Raw genomic sequence first — 20,168 nt, 5'->3', positions numbered from 1 at the left:
AAAAATATGGATGACTTTTAGACTTCTAAGACACAAAACTAATGGGAACTCACACTGATGAGCAAACAGTCGTTTATCTTATGAGGTGGGTGAGAGAAGACCTAAGATTTTATTTCCAAATCAACATAGCTGATTTAAGTATGCTTAAAATAACTGGTTAGATTTTCAGTTCCTATTTGCACCTCATGGAAGTGCAAGATGTTTTGAAATTAGGAACACCAAGTCACCTACCAAACTTTTATTTAAAATATTTATTTATTTATGAAGTTTTGAGCCTGCCTGCAGCACTTAGTGTATGTAATAGTTTTTAGAGAGACTACTGTAGCACCCACTTTAAATGTCATAATCTCCTTTCAAGAAAGGTTTTCACCTCTCTTCTTTAACATTTCTTCAACTGCAAACTGTCAGAAAGATTTATACAGGGTACATGATAAATTCACATAAATCCATATTCTAAATAAATTCTATATATACACACCAGGTTATTGCCAATATAGCTAAACGTTATTCCATAAATACAATTTAGTACATGTAAAAACACTACTTCTGAAAAACTTCCTAGAATGAAGAAGGATGTATACAATACCCATAGACCAGCAAGTTTTTTTCCACCCGAAAGCACTCTGTCCTTCCGTATCCATTGGAACGGTCACAAGGCCTGCGGAGTTTTGGTTTATCATCACCCTCGCTCTCCACTTCAGACAGCTCAGCCAGCTCATCTTTTGTAGCACTAAAGGGCCGTGTTTGTTTCCTAATTCTTGGAGTATCAATAACCAGGCTGTTCTGCAGAATTTCAAACAAACATTATCAGAGAAACAATTGATGAATTTTTCTTAAGCAGGTGGCTTCAGTTCAGGAACAACAATTTCTATCTAATATCATTAGTGGGTATTTTGTAAAGATATCAGAGTAAACACTCATAAAGGAAGTAAAAATATTCTGTGGTATTTAAGGCAACAAAAAATGGGTTTCATACCACAATGCCAGCACATTAGTTATAAACAATACTGAGTACCTCATTCTGAGATGAATATTTACACAGACTATGCTGCTGTCTGTGAGTAAAAAGGGTCAGTGAAGCCTTTTTAGAACTGACTGCATGGGAATGTCCTCAAGGACAGGACACAACCTCCAGTATTATAAAATGGATAAAATTCTTATGTCAGCTATTTTGCAGATTCCAGCCCAGGATGGACAGACACAGAAACAGGGCAATTGGAACAATTAAACTTTCTTTGACAAAAATCAAAGATCCTCAAACTCTTTTGGGACAGCAGAGAGCTAGGAAATACTAAAGCTAGCAGCAGGCTGATTACTGTGCACAAACTAACCAGCACAGTCAGATTCACTGAAATATTCATCAAAAAGCACCAGAAATCCTGCACCTGCTATCTCAGAATCCAACAGCAAGCACATATTTGAAAAAACATGCATTAGAAAAACAGGAGTACTTACTCTACCACTGATAGCATCTAGATCTATTTCTGCCTTTTTGGCCCATTTCTGCCAGAAGTTGGGATCATCTAGTGAAATATCAGTCCTGTTTCCAGATGCAACAAAACTAGCCTGTAATAAATAAAACTAAATCTTACCAACATCATACATCAAAAGTCTGTAGAGTTTGAAAGCCCTAGTGCTGTGAAGACTGCGTAACTTCATTTCATCAAAATCACCCAAGCAGCTGTTAAGACTTCTCAAGTTACTTACAGTGCAAAGCAACTCAGAATTTCTCCTCCCTCTTCATTTTTAAAAATCAGATCCATAATATATCAGAAAAATCTAATGAACTTTTATGCACCATCAGGAGACAAGAACATTAAGCAGCAAGCTTTTTCTGCTTCTAAGTCTGAATCTAAATGACTTGAATGGAAGAAAACAGAATCTTTTGAAGAGGCTTATCAGCATTTGGGGATTTCATCTCATTCAAAAGTACTCGCTTGAGGGAAATTTCAAAGGAGTGTTTAAACTACCAACAATCAAAGCTTGAGAGCATAGAATAAGCTTAATTTCAGAAGGCATTTAAAAAACTGATACACTGCTTTTGGGAAAAGAGGAAATAAATATAAAAATTTCTAACTCTTCTGATAAAAAGACAATGACGATGATGTTCTCTAATTGGTTTCCTCTCTCTTCTTCAGAAGTCTGTTTCTTACTTAAGCCACTATCAGCACAATATAAGAGAGCCTAGATAAATGTATATTTATAAATAATTTTTTTTTGCTTTGCTTTTTTTTTCTTTTGAATAGTCACAACTGCATTTGTGAAGTACCCATATTCCAAGCTCAGTCATACTGCTTGATGATTTTTTTTGAGTTATTTATGTATTTTTAATTTACCTGAATTAGCATCTGTTCATATTCATATCCATATCTGCACATGCTTTGGAAATCAAGGAGTCCAAATTTACTTTTTGTTCTGCTCATACAATTTTCCAGTATAGGTTTTTGGATGCTATGATATTACTATTTTTCTCTTACCCACCAATAATTAGGAAGTGTGAGTCCAATTTTATTGTAGACTATTACTCCTAAGACTTTACATTGCCAGGCCCCGCCACGTACATATATATATATTCTCCACCCCCTGCTATTTTAGGAGCTTTCTTATTTTGCTTTACAAACTCTTACCAAAAAGGCTCAGGGTTCAAACTATATCCTATGTGCAGGCATATTTAGAATAAGCCTGACAATTTTTAATCTTAATTGCCGTCTTACATAGGTTTTCCCTTGCTTCTAATATATCTGAATAGAAATGGATCTACAAACAAAACCGTTTTAATATTCTTGGTTACTGCATCCATTACACCTCACACAAGTCCCAACCTTTTCAAAAGCAGCACACACCTATGACTCATTTTTGCTCAAGCATGCTCTTTGCAGCTGTCATTTACTCAACCTGTACGTGCATATCTGATTTTGCTATGTGCACACGTTAATATAAACACCTGGATGTAAGAACCCAAAAAGCATACCTAACACACACACATGTACAAGTAAACATAACTTTTTTTTTAAAAAAAGCATAAGCTTTATGCAATGCTTCTGCACCTTGGCAAACGTGGAGCCCCTTCCCTCCGATTCAATTGTGATCGTTTTAGTACGTCGCTGCAAAATTTGGTCAATGTCTTCCTCACAGAATTTAGAGCCTTCATCTTCTTCATCCATAATGGCACCATATGCACCTCTTCGAAGCAAGTCTTCTATTTCCTTTTTGGAGAGTTGTTGGATCTAAGCAAATAAAACAGGTTTTAGACAGTCATGAAAAAAAAAATTCCCCAAAGTTTTTTCTATTGCTCTTTCCCATTCCAATGTTTCTGCCAGCTAACTGTGCCTTGTGATTTCTAAACTTAAAATCTAGATTATTAAAAAGAGAAAAGTCTAGTTGACAGTTGAAATAATTTGTTACGTGTTTAGAGTACATATTTGTACAAGTACGTATCTTTTTTATTTCAGCTATTCTCAACACCATGGCCAACATAAGTTTTAAAAGAACTACCAGTTAATAGTAGATGTAAATATAATCTTATATTAAAGTAATACATATTAATATGAGAAGATACAAGGAAACAAAGATAAAATTTTCTCTTTGTTTTAACTTTTACATTATCTCCCTGGACCTTAAGAGGCAAGAAATAGTGAAAGATTTATTAGAATACATGACTACATTTAAAATTATGTCAACTATATTGTTACTCCACATTAAAAAATATAAGAGATGCAAATGACAGAAAAATGGTAGCTTCTGTAAATTAAAATAGTTCCCACAGGATAAAAGAAGTAAACGGAAAGTTATTTCAAGAAATAAGTCTACATACACCACCGACACTGTTTTCTCTTCCACTCATACTCTGTAAGACAGCCTTATCCAGTCCCAGTTTCAGACTCGCTCTGTCAAACATCTCTCTTTCATAGGAGTTCCGTGTTATCAGTCTGTAGACCTTCACTGCTTTGTTCTGACCAATCCTGTGACAACGGGCTTGAGCCTTTTGAAGGGAGAACGGCAATAAGAATTTAGACTTATCTAGGAATAAGATAAAGTTCTTTTAAGAAATTGTTTCTGCTGTAGCACAATCTGAAAAACAACAGGATGAACTCAAAAGGAAGTCAATTCACATTTAAGTAAAGGGAAGGGGAAGCTTTATCACACATTTTCCACATTGTGAACAGTTTTCTAAAAACAGCGTAATAAGTAAAATGCAGATGAATGATCTGTGCTGAATGCTACTGAATGGTATTTCTCTTGCAGTAACACCAGATAAGAAGACATGCTAGCTCGTAAGTTATCTGATCTCCAGATACAAATGGCAAAGAAGTTGTGACTTGAGAATGGATTCAATTTCAGCATCCAATTCTTAGATTTGATTAATTCACTGTTTCTTAAAACATATTAACCCTTTTCTACAGATTACGTTTTAGTTTAACAGCTCTATTTCCATAAACTGTATTAGTCAGTGTATGCAAAATCTAACTCCTGGTTTCACAGTGTCACCAGTATCTTAAGGGTTTCACCAACTCACTGACTTAGTTTACCTGTGTTGTGCTTTTAAAGAGTAATCCATTCAAAAGAAAAAGTTAGAACCCAGCCAAATCCAAATGACCTCTCCTCTCCAGGTAGAAAGTATTCAATAAAAAACATAAAACATATGCTTTAAACCCCGCCCTGAACATTTTAAAACCATGCATGTTCCAAACAGAGACAACATTCAAAGTGACCAAATTTATATCAACCAGGTTTGACTTCTTAGGCCTCACTATTATGCTCAAAAGAAGTTACCTGCAGATCATTTTGAGGATTCCAGTCAGAATCAAAAATTATACACGTATCTGCTGCAGTCAAATTAATGCCCAAACCACCAGCTCTGGTGCACAGAAGGAAGACAAAGCGATCAGAATCTGGTTTGCTGAAGCGGTCAATTGCAGCTTGTCTGAGATTCCCTCGTACTCGCCCATCAATTCGTTCATATAAGTATCTGGAAAATGCCACAGATACACAATTATTACAATTTTTAAAATAATTTAAAGGTGAATTAGAACAGATCTCCTGCTTGTGTATTTATTCTTTAGAGTGAATAAAAGTGATCTAAACTAACTTTGATTATCAGTAGGTAACATAATCAGGAATCATGAGAGAACTTGCATATCTGTAGTACTAATATACATCAGCAAGTCCAAACACCCAACATTTTAAACCAAGTTCTTCTGAACTTTGTCCATTATAGCAAGTACCCAATGATACATACCAGGAAACATATAGTACCATGGCAACCAGTTGCATTAAAACACACCATAACCTGAAGTCCCATGTGGACACTTAGAAGTTTTTCACATGCTGTTATGCTTGGATCCCTGCCTAGGGTCACAGAAGCAGGACAGAACTTTTGTATTATATACCAAATTGTCTGGACATATTAGGGGTAACCAAGTAATCAGCAGAAAGCAGTACTTGGTGAACTGTCATATTGATTCTGTCAAGATTAAGAGAAATGGAACAAAAATGACATGACAGCACCTCTAACAGCCTTTATCAAAGCATCAATGAATCCAGGGCTTCCTAAACTAAAACCAGCAAATATAAAAGCCTGAAGTAAAACTGTCATTTCTGTTACCTTTGATAATTACAAAGACTGCTATGAAACCTCTGAAATCAAGTGAAAAGCTTAAAAATGGAGCAAATACTTCTGTACACTGTGAATGTAGTATGATGCTGAATGTGTATGTACTAGTCACAAAGCCTCACAACCATTTTTCTTCTAATCAGCTATAAAATGCCACAGTAGATAATCCACAGGATCACAGGCATTTTGGCAGGCAGCCATCTCCTACAGTCATGAATTCTGTTAAGTATGAAGTCTAATCATGTGTGCACTCTAACATTTCTAATCAAACAGTAGCACAAAGCACGTTTCAGCTTCTATGGATTTCAGAAGATTCTACCTGTAGATATGATACACTGGTGTAGATGTGACATTGTTACAGAAAAAGGAATATTTTCCATACTGGATTAGAAGTAGTACTATGAAGTTAAAACTAGTTTGTTAAAATAAAACAAAGAAATGTGAACTCTCAGTTCAAACAGATAGCTTTATGAAACAAAAAACACAGAAGCATACAAGTTATATAAAATTATCACAAAAAGAGGTATTATTATAACCTACTAATGATTTGCTCTATACATTCCAGTATCCACTGGAGGAAGGCTTGACATTTTTACTGGCTTTTATTTTTTCTCACCGTTAACTCTACATTACTATGTAGTTTGCTGACAAATACACACTGCAAAGCCGTATGTACATTCCAACAAATTACTATTAAAAACAACCAGAACTATGCCTTTTCATAGTTTTTCAGGTTCATATAGCAACTATTGATTGTAATCAAGTTTATAGTTAATGTGCTAAGTCTTTATGCACAGTTTTTAGTAACATGCTTAAGTAGTTAAATAGTAGCTCTTAGTTTCTGTGGAGTCAACATTACTAATCCAAAGGTGCTATTACGTGTGACAGCAAAAGCCCACCTAAGGAGCTGCTTTACAGCTGGCAGTTCAGTTGCAAAATTGCAAAATTTGAAGCAGTAATAATTTAGGACAGATAGGAAGCACATTTTTATTTTTACCTTAACAAAAACCAAACCTCAAGTTGCTTACCATTTTGTACTTATATTCTGTTTGGAGTAAGGAACTGCACTACCCCTGTCTGGTCCAAGTTCAACATGATGTAAATAAAGAACAAATTCTATGCTTCCTGGGGTTTGGGCAAGCAACATTGTGCTTGAACTAACTTGGTTTCTGACAGACAATGTATAAACAGTACATACATACAAGGAAGTTAAATAGAAAAAGCAACAAACTGAAGGCACGTTGTTTACTCAACAACCTCTCTCTTCAGTTGTTCTCTGGAGTCTTTCATTTGTTGGTGAATAAATGATAAGCCATCACAGAACATAGCAAGTTACGAAGTGATTAGCAAAACCAAAAATAAAACAAATCCCATCTTTGGTATGCTGTTATCATTAATCCTGCACTAGAACTCAAAGATATGTCCACTGAGAGTTATACTAGAGGAGACAGGATATGCAGTATCTTACCTTTTATGTATAAGGTAATCCTCCAAAATATCAAGGCAGCGCACCATTTGAGAGAAGATAAGGACCTTGTGGCCTCCTGCTTTCATTTTTGGAAGAAGTTTATCAATAAGAACCAATTTACCAGCAGACTGGATCATTGCTTGCAGATGGAAGTCAGGAGCACTTGGACTATAGGTTTCTTTAAACTCTCCAAGGATTTTCTCTTCAGCACCTATCAAAGAATATATTTCTGTATCTATAGGTGTATCTACACAAGTATCTCCATACACTTACAAGACTAAGTTACTAAAAACAGTGCTTGTGCTCTAAATATCCCCCATTAGTCACTGCTGGAGACAAAAAGAAGTTCTGCATGAATCCGAAGTCTAGTAAGAATATATTTTCTATGCTCTTCAAAAACAAGTCTTAAGTTTTTAAGCAGAACACCATAGAAAAAACACCTAGAATAAGTTGGACCCCCCACAACCTGCAAAAACAAAAATACAACTTGTTCTCGTGTTGTTTAAAAAAAAATAATTAAAAAAACCCCAAGTCCTTCTGTTTCTGTGATATTTTAAATGGGACATGAGTCTTAAACACAGTATTTTGACAATCTTTTCCTGAAGTCCCACTGTGACTGAAATCATAGCAAAAACTCTAGGAGCTTAAAGTGTATTTTCTTGCAAGTAGGAAAATCATTCAAGTTAGTTATAACTAAGTGAGAAAAGCTAAAAAGACTGAGATAGACCATATCACTTGCAAGAAGCATTAACTTTAAAAGTCAGCTCTAGAAGTTCTTCTTCATACTGCTTTTAAAGAGATGTAACATTTCCATGAGATAACTGCTTCTCAATGTTCTGTGAAATCCTACAAAACAAGTAGTTCACATTTCAGGCCTCAAATATGCAACTGCCTCATAACTTTGCCTTGTACCTATCAAAAAATGCTTCTACAATGAAAATGCCAAAGAATTACAACAAAAGTTTTTACATATTTTAAATAAAACCACAATAGCAGTTTTAAAAAAATATGTATCAGTGTTTGTCATGTATTTACCTTTGATGAGATAAGGGTGATTACAACACTTTCTGAGTTCCATCATAGTGTTAACCAGATTGGGTACATTTGCCTGCCCTGCTCCTTTGGATAAGAAAGCAAAATTTTTCTCCAAAATTGCCCGATAATATTTCTTCTGAATATTAGTTAGTTCTACTTCAATTATAGTTTCCTCCTTAGGAGCCAGCTTTTTTTCAACATCTTCCTTTAAACGTCTGAGCATCATGGGTTTCAGGATAGCTTGTAATTTCTGAACCTAAATGAAACACAACAGTTTGTTGGAATATGAAAAAGTAATATTGTAGTTTAATTAAACATTTTTGAACTCCATGTCACTTATTTTTTTTTCCTAGACTTACATAAAATATTTTCCAGATGGGATATGGCCTTATTTTTAGACCCAAATTACTAAAGAATTTTTTAGGTACTCCAAAACAAAAAAAGAATCTCATTTTAGCACTTGTCTGCAAAGACTCTGCCTACAAAACCAAAACACTTCAATTTTTATTATTCTCACTATTTACAAGCCAAATTTACAAACCAACCCAAAAAAGTACAAATAATTCTTTAACATAAAATACCATACTTAATTGATTTCTACTGCCTGCAGTTTAGAGAAATTGTATGACAAAAGAAATCCTAGGTGATATGTGAGGAGCAAAGGGGAGGGTGGGGAGCAATAATGGTTACTATCCAAAAGTTTTTCCTTGAAGGAAGTCATTCTTACACACTGAAGCTCAAAATGAACTTGTTCAACATGCAGTACCTGTTCCTCTGTTTTAAGGTCTCCAAATTCTTGCATGAATGTAGATTCTGCAGGAAAACGCAAAGGTTCAAGGAAATGGAGGAGGCTAAATAATTCTTCTACAGTGTTCTGCAGTGGAGTACCCGTTAACAGCACTTTATGCTCCTATAAAAAGAAAAAAAAACCTCACATGAACTTATGTACACACATTTGCAAAAATTTGTGTTATGTCTGAGCTTCATAACCTGAAAATACCAGTTATGTGTGTCACTAAGTGCACAGGTAATACAGATAAAACAGATTTATAGAAGAACAACAGTAAGTATTTTCTGCTAGCTTTTCTTTAAATTCTGTCTTCCTACATCTGCAATGAAGAAACGACTGCACACTTCAGCTTTTGCCTGTAATATTCACATATGTATAAACCTCTCTCTATAGTGTGGAAAATATACACTATTGGAAAGCCAATAAGACTACTTCTGAGAACACACAGCAACACGTGTATCAAAGTACTAATGAAATAAAAAAACAATGCAAAACTAGTCATGGTGCCATCTTGTAGTAATGCACCAAAAGCTTCAAGATTCACAGTAGTATCCACTTCTTAAAATCTTGCACTATATAAAATAAAACCTTAACTACAGGACTAGACAATAATTTGGTTTTAAATTCTACTCCTTTCTTGATTTTCTTGTTAAATAACTTGTTTAAAATACTTTTTAGGTTTTTAAACATTAATTACTACACAAAAACTTGCACAAAAACTATTTTATTATTCTAAAGCTAATTTTAAATGAAACCATCATCATAATCAAAACAAACTATACAACAGTATCATCAGAAACAGATTCTGCTTACAGTTAGAACTTCACACATTTTTTTTAAATAAAAAACATACCAGTATCAGCTATCAAAAATAGATATATTTGAAGAGAGTATCTGTACATAATATCTTCTGAGAAAGACTGCTTGTGAGGTCTTTTTTGTCAGGTAAAACAAATTTGTAATTTATTATCGTACTGTACTTAACTAGAATCAAATCCAAAAAGTGAAATATAGTTACTCACAAGGTTCATTAATTTTAGTCCTTCCAAGAGTTTGCAATTTTTGTTCTTCAGTCTGTGAGCTTCATCAATAATGACACACCGCCATTCAATTGCATTTAACTCTGGACACCCACCAAGAATCATTTCAAAAGTGGTGATAATAGCTTGGAATCTGTAGGTACCTCGAACAATACGTCCCTAGAGATTCATCAACACACAAAATTTGTTACTGAACCTTGAATCTACTCAATTTAAAGATTTTGTTCCTGAAATGTTATCAAGAGCCAGACATCAGATTTTACATTATAAATTGTTCTGTCATCCCATACACATTTATTACATCTCTGTAACTCTGTAATTAATACTAATGAGTAATTATCCATAGCAGCAAATCCACTATTGTCTCACCAACAGTAATATTTTAACCACTTTTCAATTACAGATATAACCATCTAATAAAACTGTTTCAAAACATGAATATAGATAATATCATTTTTAACCCTGGGAAAATCTGAAAGACTGACAGGAAAAACCCTACAGTCAATCAATTAAAATATATGATGGTAATACACTTAGCACTAATACAGTAATTAAAATATCACCTGAAAACTAAATGAACACTTTTTATTCAGCTCATTCTACTCTATTGATCTGACAAAGAGAGTAAGTAAGGCCTTCAATATGGGAGTACACAACTCACTAAAGGAGCATGATGTCATTTTTAATATCTAGCACTACTTTAGAAAGTTTTCAGCCTTATCAATTTTGTAGATATACCATGACAGTTCAAAACAATTGTTTATTTATGCAGAATACATAGAAAAAGTAAAAAAACCTCTTTTAAAATAGCCAGATTTCAAGTTTTTTTTTCCATGTCATTTAGTGTGAAGTATTTCAGGCTGAAAAGCAAACTGTACACGGGCAAAGCTAGTTTACACTAGGAAAAGGAAATCAACAGCTACATAAAGGTAACAGAGCTTAATCGGCTGTATTTTTTTTTCTCACTGCTCTTCATATTCAGTGCTCAACTGCAACCATCTGTGTACACTTTAATCCCCACATGAGCATCAGCATCACTGCTATTCAATTGCAAAACTACTCAGCATACTGAAACAACATAAACCTTGCTGGAACCGCTTTCACAAAATTTACCCAGTAAGCATATGTTAAAGATTCCAATATGTAAAAAGCTTAAAAAAACGCATCAGGGGATTTAAAATGACTTTCACCAAGACATAAATACAGATAATATGAAGTACACTCTTCATTACTACTACCCAAAACAGGTTTTGGGTAAGTTAGTGCATACAAGTGACGTTACAATACCTGGGAGTCCCTGAAGTACATTTCATACTGCTGAATCATCTGCCTGCTGATCATACTTCCATGATACACTACAACATTAAGGTCAGTCCATGTGCGAAACTCTCTTTCCCAGTTTGTTATAGTGGAAAGCGGAGCTATGATCAGAAAAGGCCCTTTTATACCAGCCAGGAGGATTTCATAGAGGAATGTAATTGACTGAATGGTTTTGCCAAGACCCATTTCATCTGCTAAAATGCAATTTCGCCTGAAATAAGATATATTTGTTATTAGCATCAAAGAAAGTACAGACACTAAAGCTGTTACTCAAACGGACAATTTATATAAACAAAGTTCAAATATACCAGTTTAAAACAATAGTCCAAAGTGTAAGAGATGCTTGCAAGTGTTCCCTGGTTATGGTGAAAGAATGAACTCAGCACACAAAACCACAAGCTTTCAATCATGTTTAGCACTGGCAAAACCTGAGAAAGGAAAGGAATGTTCTATGAGGTTCTCCTACAAAAATACTCCAAAAGTATTCTTTTGAGATCTGTCCTAATTAAAGGAATTCAAATTAATCAGATTTCCTATATGTACACTCACCGTGACAAAACTGCTAGAAATTAATGAAGATTCCCTAAAAGTCACAGATGGAAAGTATCCCAGCTACGGCACATAAGAGGAGTGCATTATAGCATCAGTGACAAACCTCCCCTCGCTTCCAAAACTGAGACAGATGCATGTAGCCAAATTATGACATGAAGTACCACTGGGTGCTCACCCTCAGCCATACATTCCAGCCCTTCACTCAGTCTGCACAGATGCTCACACAGCTACATAGTTCTTGACTGAGAATTAAAACAAATTTTTCTTTTGCAGATCATGAAACTGTATGGTAAAGTGTACGCTCGCTGACACTGTGTCTCTAAAGGACAGGCAACTGATATTTTGGAAATAAAGCAAGCAGGAAAATGCATCAACAGAAATCCCACTTGGATACAGAGAATATATTGTTCTGGAAAAAATCTTGAAAGTGATTATATTTCTCTTAATACATCATAGCATTAATAAACAAAAATTAACTTTAGCTTACAATATAGAAAACAATTATTTACTGGCTTTATTTTTGAAGAGAGGTAACTTTATTTGAAAGACATACTAATTCTAGAAATCATTTTGAAAGATGCAACTGTTTCCTAGTTGTTCCAAAAATTCTGAAAGCTTGTACTTTGGTGGAAATTGCTTTTTGTTTTAATTTCCTCATAGCCATTGAAAATTTATTTTCAGTTATGCTAGTTTCATTCTTTTAAGACTTGTTCTTTATTATTCTTGTTGATGAAAACATACTTGTACACTCAAAGGAAAAGTAATTTTTTTTTCAGCTACCCCCTTGTAGCTGTAAGCAGAGAAGTTAAAATAAGTTTCATTAAAACAGTATTCATCCCCAGTAACAGTGATTCACTCCATATGGTTTAAAATTTACATTAAAAAACATTCCATGCATATACCTATTGTACCAGTTGAATAGGAGCCAGTTAAGTCCTTCCAGTTGATACTCCCTGAGTTGATTGCCATTTTTATATTCCCTGGACTGTTCTATCTTCTTCCAGGAGTTTGGAGGCGGTCGGTCCTTTAAGGGAAAGATTAATACATATGGAAGTTTGTACATGCTTTGTTTTTCCAAAATATTTTAACCCACTATTTCCCCGAGTGTAACAATCTAGATTTAGAATGTAATTATTCAACCTTAAAACTGGGAATGTGCAATTTTTAACATTTACTAATATGAGGAAATGTGAAATTTGTATTTATTTATCCATACAAATTAATACTTTTAAAATTTATTTAAGACTATATTATAATAATATCAAGCAAGTCATTTCTAAAACTAAGCACACAAATAGCTTAGCACTGGTAATTTGAAATACTAATTCGTTTATATGAGAAGTGTCAAGAATATATGAAGTTTCACTTTGGAAGCGCTAAGAACAGCTGTCCCACAACCAAAGCCAACTGAATATTTGGGACAACCAAAATCCACAAAGTTCAAGTAATTCTGGATGCTGATGCTATCCTCCTGAAGTGGTGTGGGCAAGCTACACTGAGTTACTGTGATCTTGCCCTTTCCTTCCTGCACTTGCCCTGGTCACTGCTGATCACTCAGTGACCCAGTTAGCCCATTCAGGGAGCCAACACCAGGAATACAAAAAAGTCTACCTGCGAGTTGATTAGTTCCCTGAATCTGTTTCACCAAGGGACCAGATATGAAGACAGTATCAGCATATGCATGATTATGACACAAAGGACATGACAAAACAGACTGTAACACTATCAAGGTATATCATCCATCTGAATGTCTCTGGCAAGCTAAGGAAAGCTGAAAGGCTCTGTATGAAAATACACACACACACAAGTTCCCAAGCCTGGAGACTCAACTGGAGGGTGGCCATTAGCTTAGCAGGCAACTTAGTAGAGAAATCATGAAGTTTTTCACTGATACTAGGTAGGATTCCAGCAGAAAACATTTTCTTTGTACAGCTTCTGCATCCCAACGTGAACAAACTTGCCCATTCAAGCAAAGTATTTTTAGTAAGAGCCTTTCTGATCAGCTGTACCTTCCCCCTCCGCCCTACACTTCTCAGTATTTAGAAAAGCTTGCATTCACTCTAGACTCATGTGGCCTTATCTGGCAGGTCTGAATTTTAGATTTGAATTTTACATCTCTATTGCCAACGTGAGCATCACCTGACACCAGGTCTCAGTGCAGCAGTAGCTGTCCCTTCCCAGCAGCTGTGGCCTCCTCCCCTCACCCACAAGCAGCCATCTGTCCACTCCCCCACACCAGGAGCAGCCACGCTCTTGCTCCCAGGGCTGCAATCAGCAAATACTTTCTTGTACTTACTGGAGCCTGGAACAAAAAATACTTGTTGCTGATGCTAAGATGAGTGTCAGCTGTACAGCTGCACTTTAATACTCTTTTTCTCTCAAAGACAAACATGGCAAGGGAGAGATATAAAAACCCTTCTTCCCACATGCCAAAATGGCAGGATTTTAAATAAATACCAGAAAAATGAACTAAATATAATATGAAAATGTTCATCGTGACTACTGTAATTATCTGTAGATGGAAAAACCACTAAAATGAAATTCAAAGCCTACAAATTAAAACACTGTGCATATTCACTTATGTAAAATAAGTAAGTTAGAACAAGTGTTGTATTACACCACGCAGGAAACATGTCTTACTCTGACAATGACATACAGGACTTTAAATAGATTAGAACTATTTTGTTTTCTCCCCTTCTATGAGACAGAAGATTGATAATTTAAAGATAAAACACATTTCCTTATTACATGTATTCTTCTTCCTTTCAGCTAGCCCTTCATGACAAGAAGAAAAATAAAAGCAGGAAGTAATTATGGAATCTGTTCGACAGATCTTGTTTGCCAATTTCCTTCAGTGTTGAAGCACAAGACCGTGCTCTCTACAAAAGGATGTTTATACTTTATTCTGTTTTCTCCTCCTCTTAATAGTGTTCAGATTCTCTGATAGCCACCTTCAATGCATTGCTCATCACTCAGAAGCTAAGAAAGTTAGAGCACTTCATACTTTTTCCTAAAATTTTTTTAACAGAGTAACAAATTCGATGAGAATATTTATCTACGTTTACCTGAAAATATTATTATTCCTAGGTAACAAGGCACACAGATCCTTTACACAGAATGTCAATAAGCCTTATGTTTTAATACAGTAGCTTAAAGTTGGGAAAAGCAAATTCAATTTGCCAAGACAGGTAAATAAATTAGGTATAATTTTACCAATCTCCTTGAGTCAGGCCTGGAAGCTTGCAATTGTTCAAATTCTTCTATTTTCGCTTGATCTACATCTTCTTTCAGCTCCCACGTACTGTCTTCATATGGCAATGAACACCATTTTACTAAATAGTAAATAACAGGCTGCAGAAGAAAATTCTGAATGTTATCAGCTTTTAATTTAGTATACAGATTGTTAACATGTCTTACTATTTCAGTAGCTAGCTTACATGAGAGCTAGAAACACAAGCATATTTCTGATACTTTAAAAAATATTTGGTGTAGATTCTTGTTATCTACCTACTTTCCTTGGCTTCTCATACCGTCACTTGCTTTAGACCCCTGAGGTACTTTCCAATCCCACTTACCCACAAGTAAATCTTAGTCTTAAGAAAGATAACTCACTACATTTTTGATGTTTGTGGAAATGGGGCAAGGGGGCAGAATTAACCACAGAGGTTAATTAGAGTTGCTACCCAGAACATTTCCTCCACTCTCCAAATCAGGCTACCTAAGCCTGAAACAAAGAGCTTGAGTTCCTAAAACAGACATCTTAACAAAAAAGAAAGCTCTACAGGTCTGCTAGGTGACATACATAAAAATTGAGGAAAAGTCTCAAAAGATGGAATCAAAGCAGATTATTTTATTTAGATTCAGTAAATAAGTATTTAAAAAACAAATAAAAAGTCATCTTTCAAGAAGCTGCAGGAAAGCCTTATGACTACACCACATTTTTTTCTAGAAGTGTAATTATGACAAATCTGCTGCATACAATGAAACATAATTTTAACCCTCAACCCTGCTTTAGGAAGGTTAATGCAGAAATCACTGGGTAAACGCCTGCTCATTTTGCTATCTAGAATAACAGAATAAGTATCCTAGCTATTCCAATAGCCTTAATCAACAACTTTGTCAGTCTTTGTTCTGTGCTTGCCTCAGACTCTTTCTGAATCCTGGCAATTTATTTGCTTGATTTGCTTTTCTGTTTTCTTTTTTAAAATTTTCTAATATCATGTTTTTGTTCTGTAATAGCTTTCCAGCAGAGGTAAAAAAGAGTTTTGATAAATACAGAGGAAAAGGTCCACTGGTGGCTATCAAAACACCTCTAAATCACTGGTTACCTAGAGCCCAGGGCCAGAGTTAAAGAAGAGGGAACCACTACTTGCCCTGCCTTCTTGTGCTTTTTCCAGCAGTGACCCCTTGTCACTGTCAGAGAGACAGGACAGTACAGGGGATTTGTTGGAACTCACAAGGCAATTAGCAAACCTCACATCTATGTCAGTAACTACCTAAGCTTTGTCTGCTATGAACTATTAACAAAAATATAAGCCATTGAACTCTAATTTCTATTCCAAAGCACATAGCTAGCATAGAAAGTGACAAGATTGTCATGTCTCATTAAAAATATTATTGAAGTTTAAAATCATTAAGGTGTTACTCTGAAATATGCTAAAATTACTATTATCAAACACTACTTGGGGGTTTATCCTCTTGACTTGCTTTAAGATGTATTTACCTCACCAGTGTCCTTATCTTCACAAAGAGATACTTCTAACACCCGGTCTACTTCAACATAGTCAGGATTAAAAGGTTCTTCTTCCATCTGCAATATAAGATTAATAGAATCAGTAGAGAGGCAAAAAAAAGCAAGTATATACTAAGACTCGGTTTCATCGTACACAAAATGACTTTAGCAGTTGGAAACTACTGAGGCTTTTTGCACACACCTTAAAATCCTTCCCCCTCCTTTTCTTTTTTTTTTTTGGCAACTGGCACTGAAGAGGCATTTGACATTAGAAAAGAAAATGCAATCATTTAGGTATGAAGTGCTGCCTTGGGAAAGTCATACAGTAGAGAAACCAGACATACTAACATAACCTTTCCCTCCTTACCACTTCTAAGTAGTTACAATCTCAATTTTAAACCACACAAGTCAGTCAGTTCAGTGACTCCAGAGGACTTGCTCTTAAAATTATGTTAAACAATCCATCTTCTGATGCAACCAAAAACCCAACCCCAAAGGCTAATTTTTACTTCTCAACATTCAGCTCTTCTATTTACAAGCAAACTATTAATCACAATTTTACAAGGAAAGAAGCTTTTTTTAATTGTGTATTTCATACTCACATCTGCAAAGAAGTGAGCTCTTTGTGCTTGCCTTAGTTTGAATCGTTTTATTTTCTGCTGGATTCTTTTATCCTTTAAAAGCTGTTGTTCTGTGGCCCACTCACAGTGGAGATAAGAGCTAAAATGACAGAGACTAACATTAACATATTAGTGAAAGCAAAAGCTTACTATCAATTTTTAATATACAGTTAAAATAATATATTTTACAAACCAGAATTTCACTCAAAAAAGCATTTTATCATTTAAGATGTAATTCACTGTAAAGATCAAAGATTTATTCCTCTGAATCCTCATTTTACAGCAGTAGTTAAGGCAGTGTTTTTGAGCTAGGATCCATAGAACTCTATGGATTCACAAATTTCTTTCATCTCACCTAAGAAAAGAAGCAAGCACTTTTAAAGTGAGTAAATAAATCAAATTTAAAATCTGACACCTCTATGAGAAAGTACCCAGAGGTATAAAGTACTTAATACATTGGATCTAACTTTTTCACATACTTCATGTGAACATCTCTTCACAGGTACTGCTGAACTATACAGCTCAGCCCGTTAAAAGATCAGTGAGAAGCACCAGAGCCCATGGCAAAAAGGAACACGTCATAAGATCGAGGTGAGAGAAAAACGTTAACAGAGGCAAAGGAAGGAAGAAGCAGGAGTACCAGCACCTACACCATCTAACTGTGCCCCAAGTGAGCCTTTCTGAAGTTAGACTGGCTTATTTCATCCTCACACCCCCTTTTCAATGTCTTTTAATCACTTTTTAAGCTTTCTAAAAATATGCTAGAAATAAAGAAGAGCTGTTGCTGGGTATTACTCATTCTCTGATGAGAAGACAGACTTCACCCTTTCAGAAAACAAGAGCCTAATGATCTCCCTAAACATGTGAATCCAGCCTCAAAAAACTACATTTATTAGCAAGAATCTGATGAGATTACTCAAATATGTAAAATTAAAAATGTGCTTGTATATTCAACATCAAGAACTGAGTAGTGACAGGAAGACAGGTATGAAATTTGAAATAGGAAAATATAGAAAAAGTTCTTTTTCTTCTTCACTTTATTTCCTGCTTCTGATGTAAAATTATTTCTATCACTAGAAGTTTTTTCTTTTCAAAACAGTAAGACTGACTCCTACATCAACCTCTCCTAAACATATGACGCTATACATCTAATCTAGGTTCACAAAATAGCTATGTTTTAAATTAATTAAATTAAAATTAGCCTCAAGGATGTAGCTCCTCCTGAATTTAATAAATGTATCTTCTCTAAAAATCATATTCTTCTGTCAGTAATGGTTGTGAGCTTATTGGTCAGTGCTGTTTTCAAAATACTGATAATTTAACAATTATTACTAACCACATAATGCAGATTATTAGCAATTTTTCAGATTAAATTTGTAAAGAAAAATATCAAAAGATGACAAAATCTGGTTAAATAAGTAATCTTGAAACAATACAAAACTTTAGGACATGAATATGGATGGTATTATAATTTCAGTCAATACTTCCAATGAAACAACTTTTTAATACTTACTAGTTCTTGTATTTTACAAAAAACTCTTCTGTTTCTACTGTCATCCCAGCAGATATCTAGGAAAGGAAATTCAGGGGAAATGTGAAACGAGAGATACAAACTCCTTTTTCAAATAGCAACTTTACTGCATGACAATCACTTACTTCTTTCTTTACTACCCTGGAGGATAAGATTTTGTCAACTATTGCTGCATCTTCTTCACTTGGATTTTCCTATAAAGGCAAGAAGACAATGACATAAATTGCAGTAAATGCCCTCTCTTCAAACTGATCAGGCTTAAAACCTTCAAACACCAGTGGCTTGTTAAAAGATCAACAATAAAGGCAAACTTGACCTCTACCAGTAGCATTCTCTTTAACAGTCCAGGAGTAAAATTTAAAATCCAGGTCTATATCCAGAGAGAAATACACACAAAAGTACAGTAAGTGGCACTTCCTAAGAGCATCAGATGCAATGCTCACCTGCCAAACACACTTCTATTGCAACCAATGGTGATTCTGATGCTTTCCAGACACAGACTCACTGTGAATGCCCTGCTGAGTGGATCTGATGCAGTGGATATACCCAGAATTTCGTTATACAAATATGGAGAAATAAGATCTCTGGCAGACAGGTTAAGAAAAACTAATAAAACAGAACCAGCATGTGTCAAATTCAGTTTAATAGATTTACTCTGAACACAGATAACAAACATGCTGTGGAATCAGGCAGACAAGGTTGTGCCTGAAAATTCCAGTAAGGCTTAGGTGTGACACAGATACAGGATTACTTAGCTCTCCCATGACTGAAGTTTTGGTTACAGTGACTAAAAAAAAAAAAACCAAAAAATAATAAAATAAAATAAAAAAAAAAAAAATCAGTCTTTAAAGGTTGCTTCCAATAATAATAAAAAAAAAAAATCACCTTCCCTCTTGTCTGATTTGTTCCCAATCATACTATCTTTCTCCTTCCCTCAGAATTTCGGCACTCCTTCAAATATCTCACCAACACTTTTTTTTCCTGTTTCTCTCCTGCCACTTTATTTACCTAAAATGGCTCAACAGCAGGTTTGAGTACCAGAGCTGGCACAAATTAAAACAGTGAAGCACAAACCTGAAGGGGGGAAAAAAGGGAGGAGTATCCTTATTAAAAATCTCAGTAGGCAGAGATCCCCATAGACTCAATTAATTTTATACATCTGAAAGTCATTATAATACTAGCATACTGCTTTTTCATATGCTTAGGCAACATAACACATTATTTGAGATAGACTTATCCTTAGTCTTATCATTCCTTAACTTCAATTAAGTCAATGAATGTTTGTAATGGGAAAGAAAAAATAGTAATAAGCCATTTCTTCCAGTTTTCAAGATCTTAGCACAATGTCACATTAAATAAATTATGGATTAGTAATAATAATGTATTCCTTCCAAGTTATCAGCTTTATTCACTGAACTACTGGAGACAAAAGGAAAATTCCCACTACAGACCAAGCCAGTATTTAC

The 20,168-nt window shown here is 34.9% G+C and overlaps 1 protein-coding gene across 1 annotated transcript in view; it reads right to left on the bottom strand.

Annotated features, from left to right (window-relative positions):
• CHD9 (chromodomain helicase DNA binding protein 9) overlaps positions 1–20,168 on the bottom strand; it is a 55,618-nt gene that overhangs the window by 21,800 nt on the left and 13,650 nt on the right. The window contains 17 exon segments of the mRNA XM_029083558.1: positions 587–783; positions 1,456–1,566; positions 3,048–3,227; positions 3,815–3,982; positions 4,774–4,969; positions 7,083–7,293; positions 8,118–8,373; positions 8,884–9,027; positions 9,930–10,106; positions 11,235–11,478; positions 12,722–12,843; positions 15,033–15,170; positions 16,543–16,629; positions 17,154–17,271; positions 18,685–18,740; positions 18,828–18,896; positions 20,147–20,168. The exon segment at positions 20,147–20,168 is cut by the window's right edge and continues 146 nt beyond it. Coding sequence (XP_028939391.1) covers positions 587–783; positions 1,456–1,566; positions 3,048–3,227; positions 3,815–3,982; positions 4,774–4,969; positions 7,083–7,293; positions 8,118–8,373; positions 8,884–9,027; positions 9,930–10,106; positions 11,235–11,478; positions 12,722–12,843; positions 15,033–15,170; positions 16,543–16,629; positions 17,154–17,271; positions 18,685–18,740; positions 18,828–18,896; positions 20,147–20,168 — 2,496 coding nt within the window.

The sequence above is a fragment of the Antrostomus carolinensis genome, unplaced genomic scaffold (genome assembly GCF_000700745.2).
Source record: "Antrostomus carolinensis isolate BGI_N321 unplaced genomic scaffold, ASM70074v2 scaffold15672, whole genome shotgun sequence".
Taxonomy (NCBI): Eukaryota; Metazoa; Chordata; class Aves; order Caprimulgiformes; family Caprimulgidae; genus Antrostomus; species Antrostomus carolinensis.
This window is presented reverse-complemented; position numbering and strand designations above follow the sequence as displayed.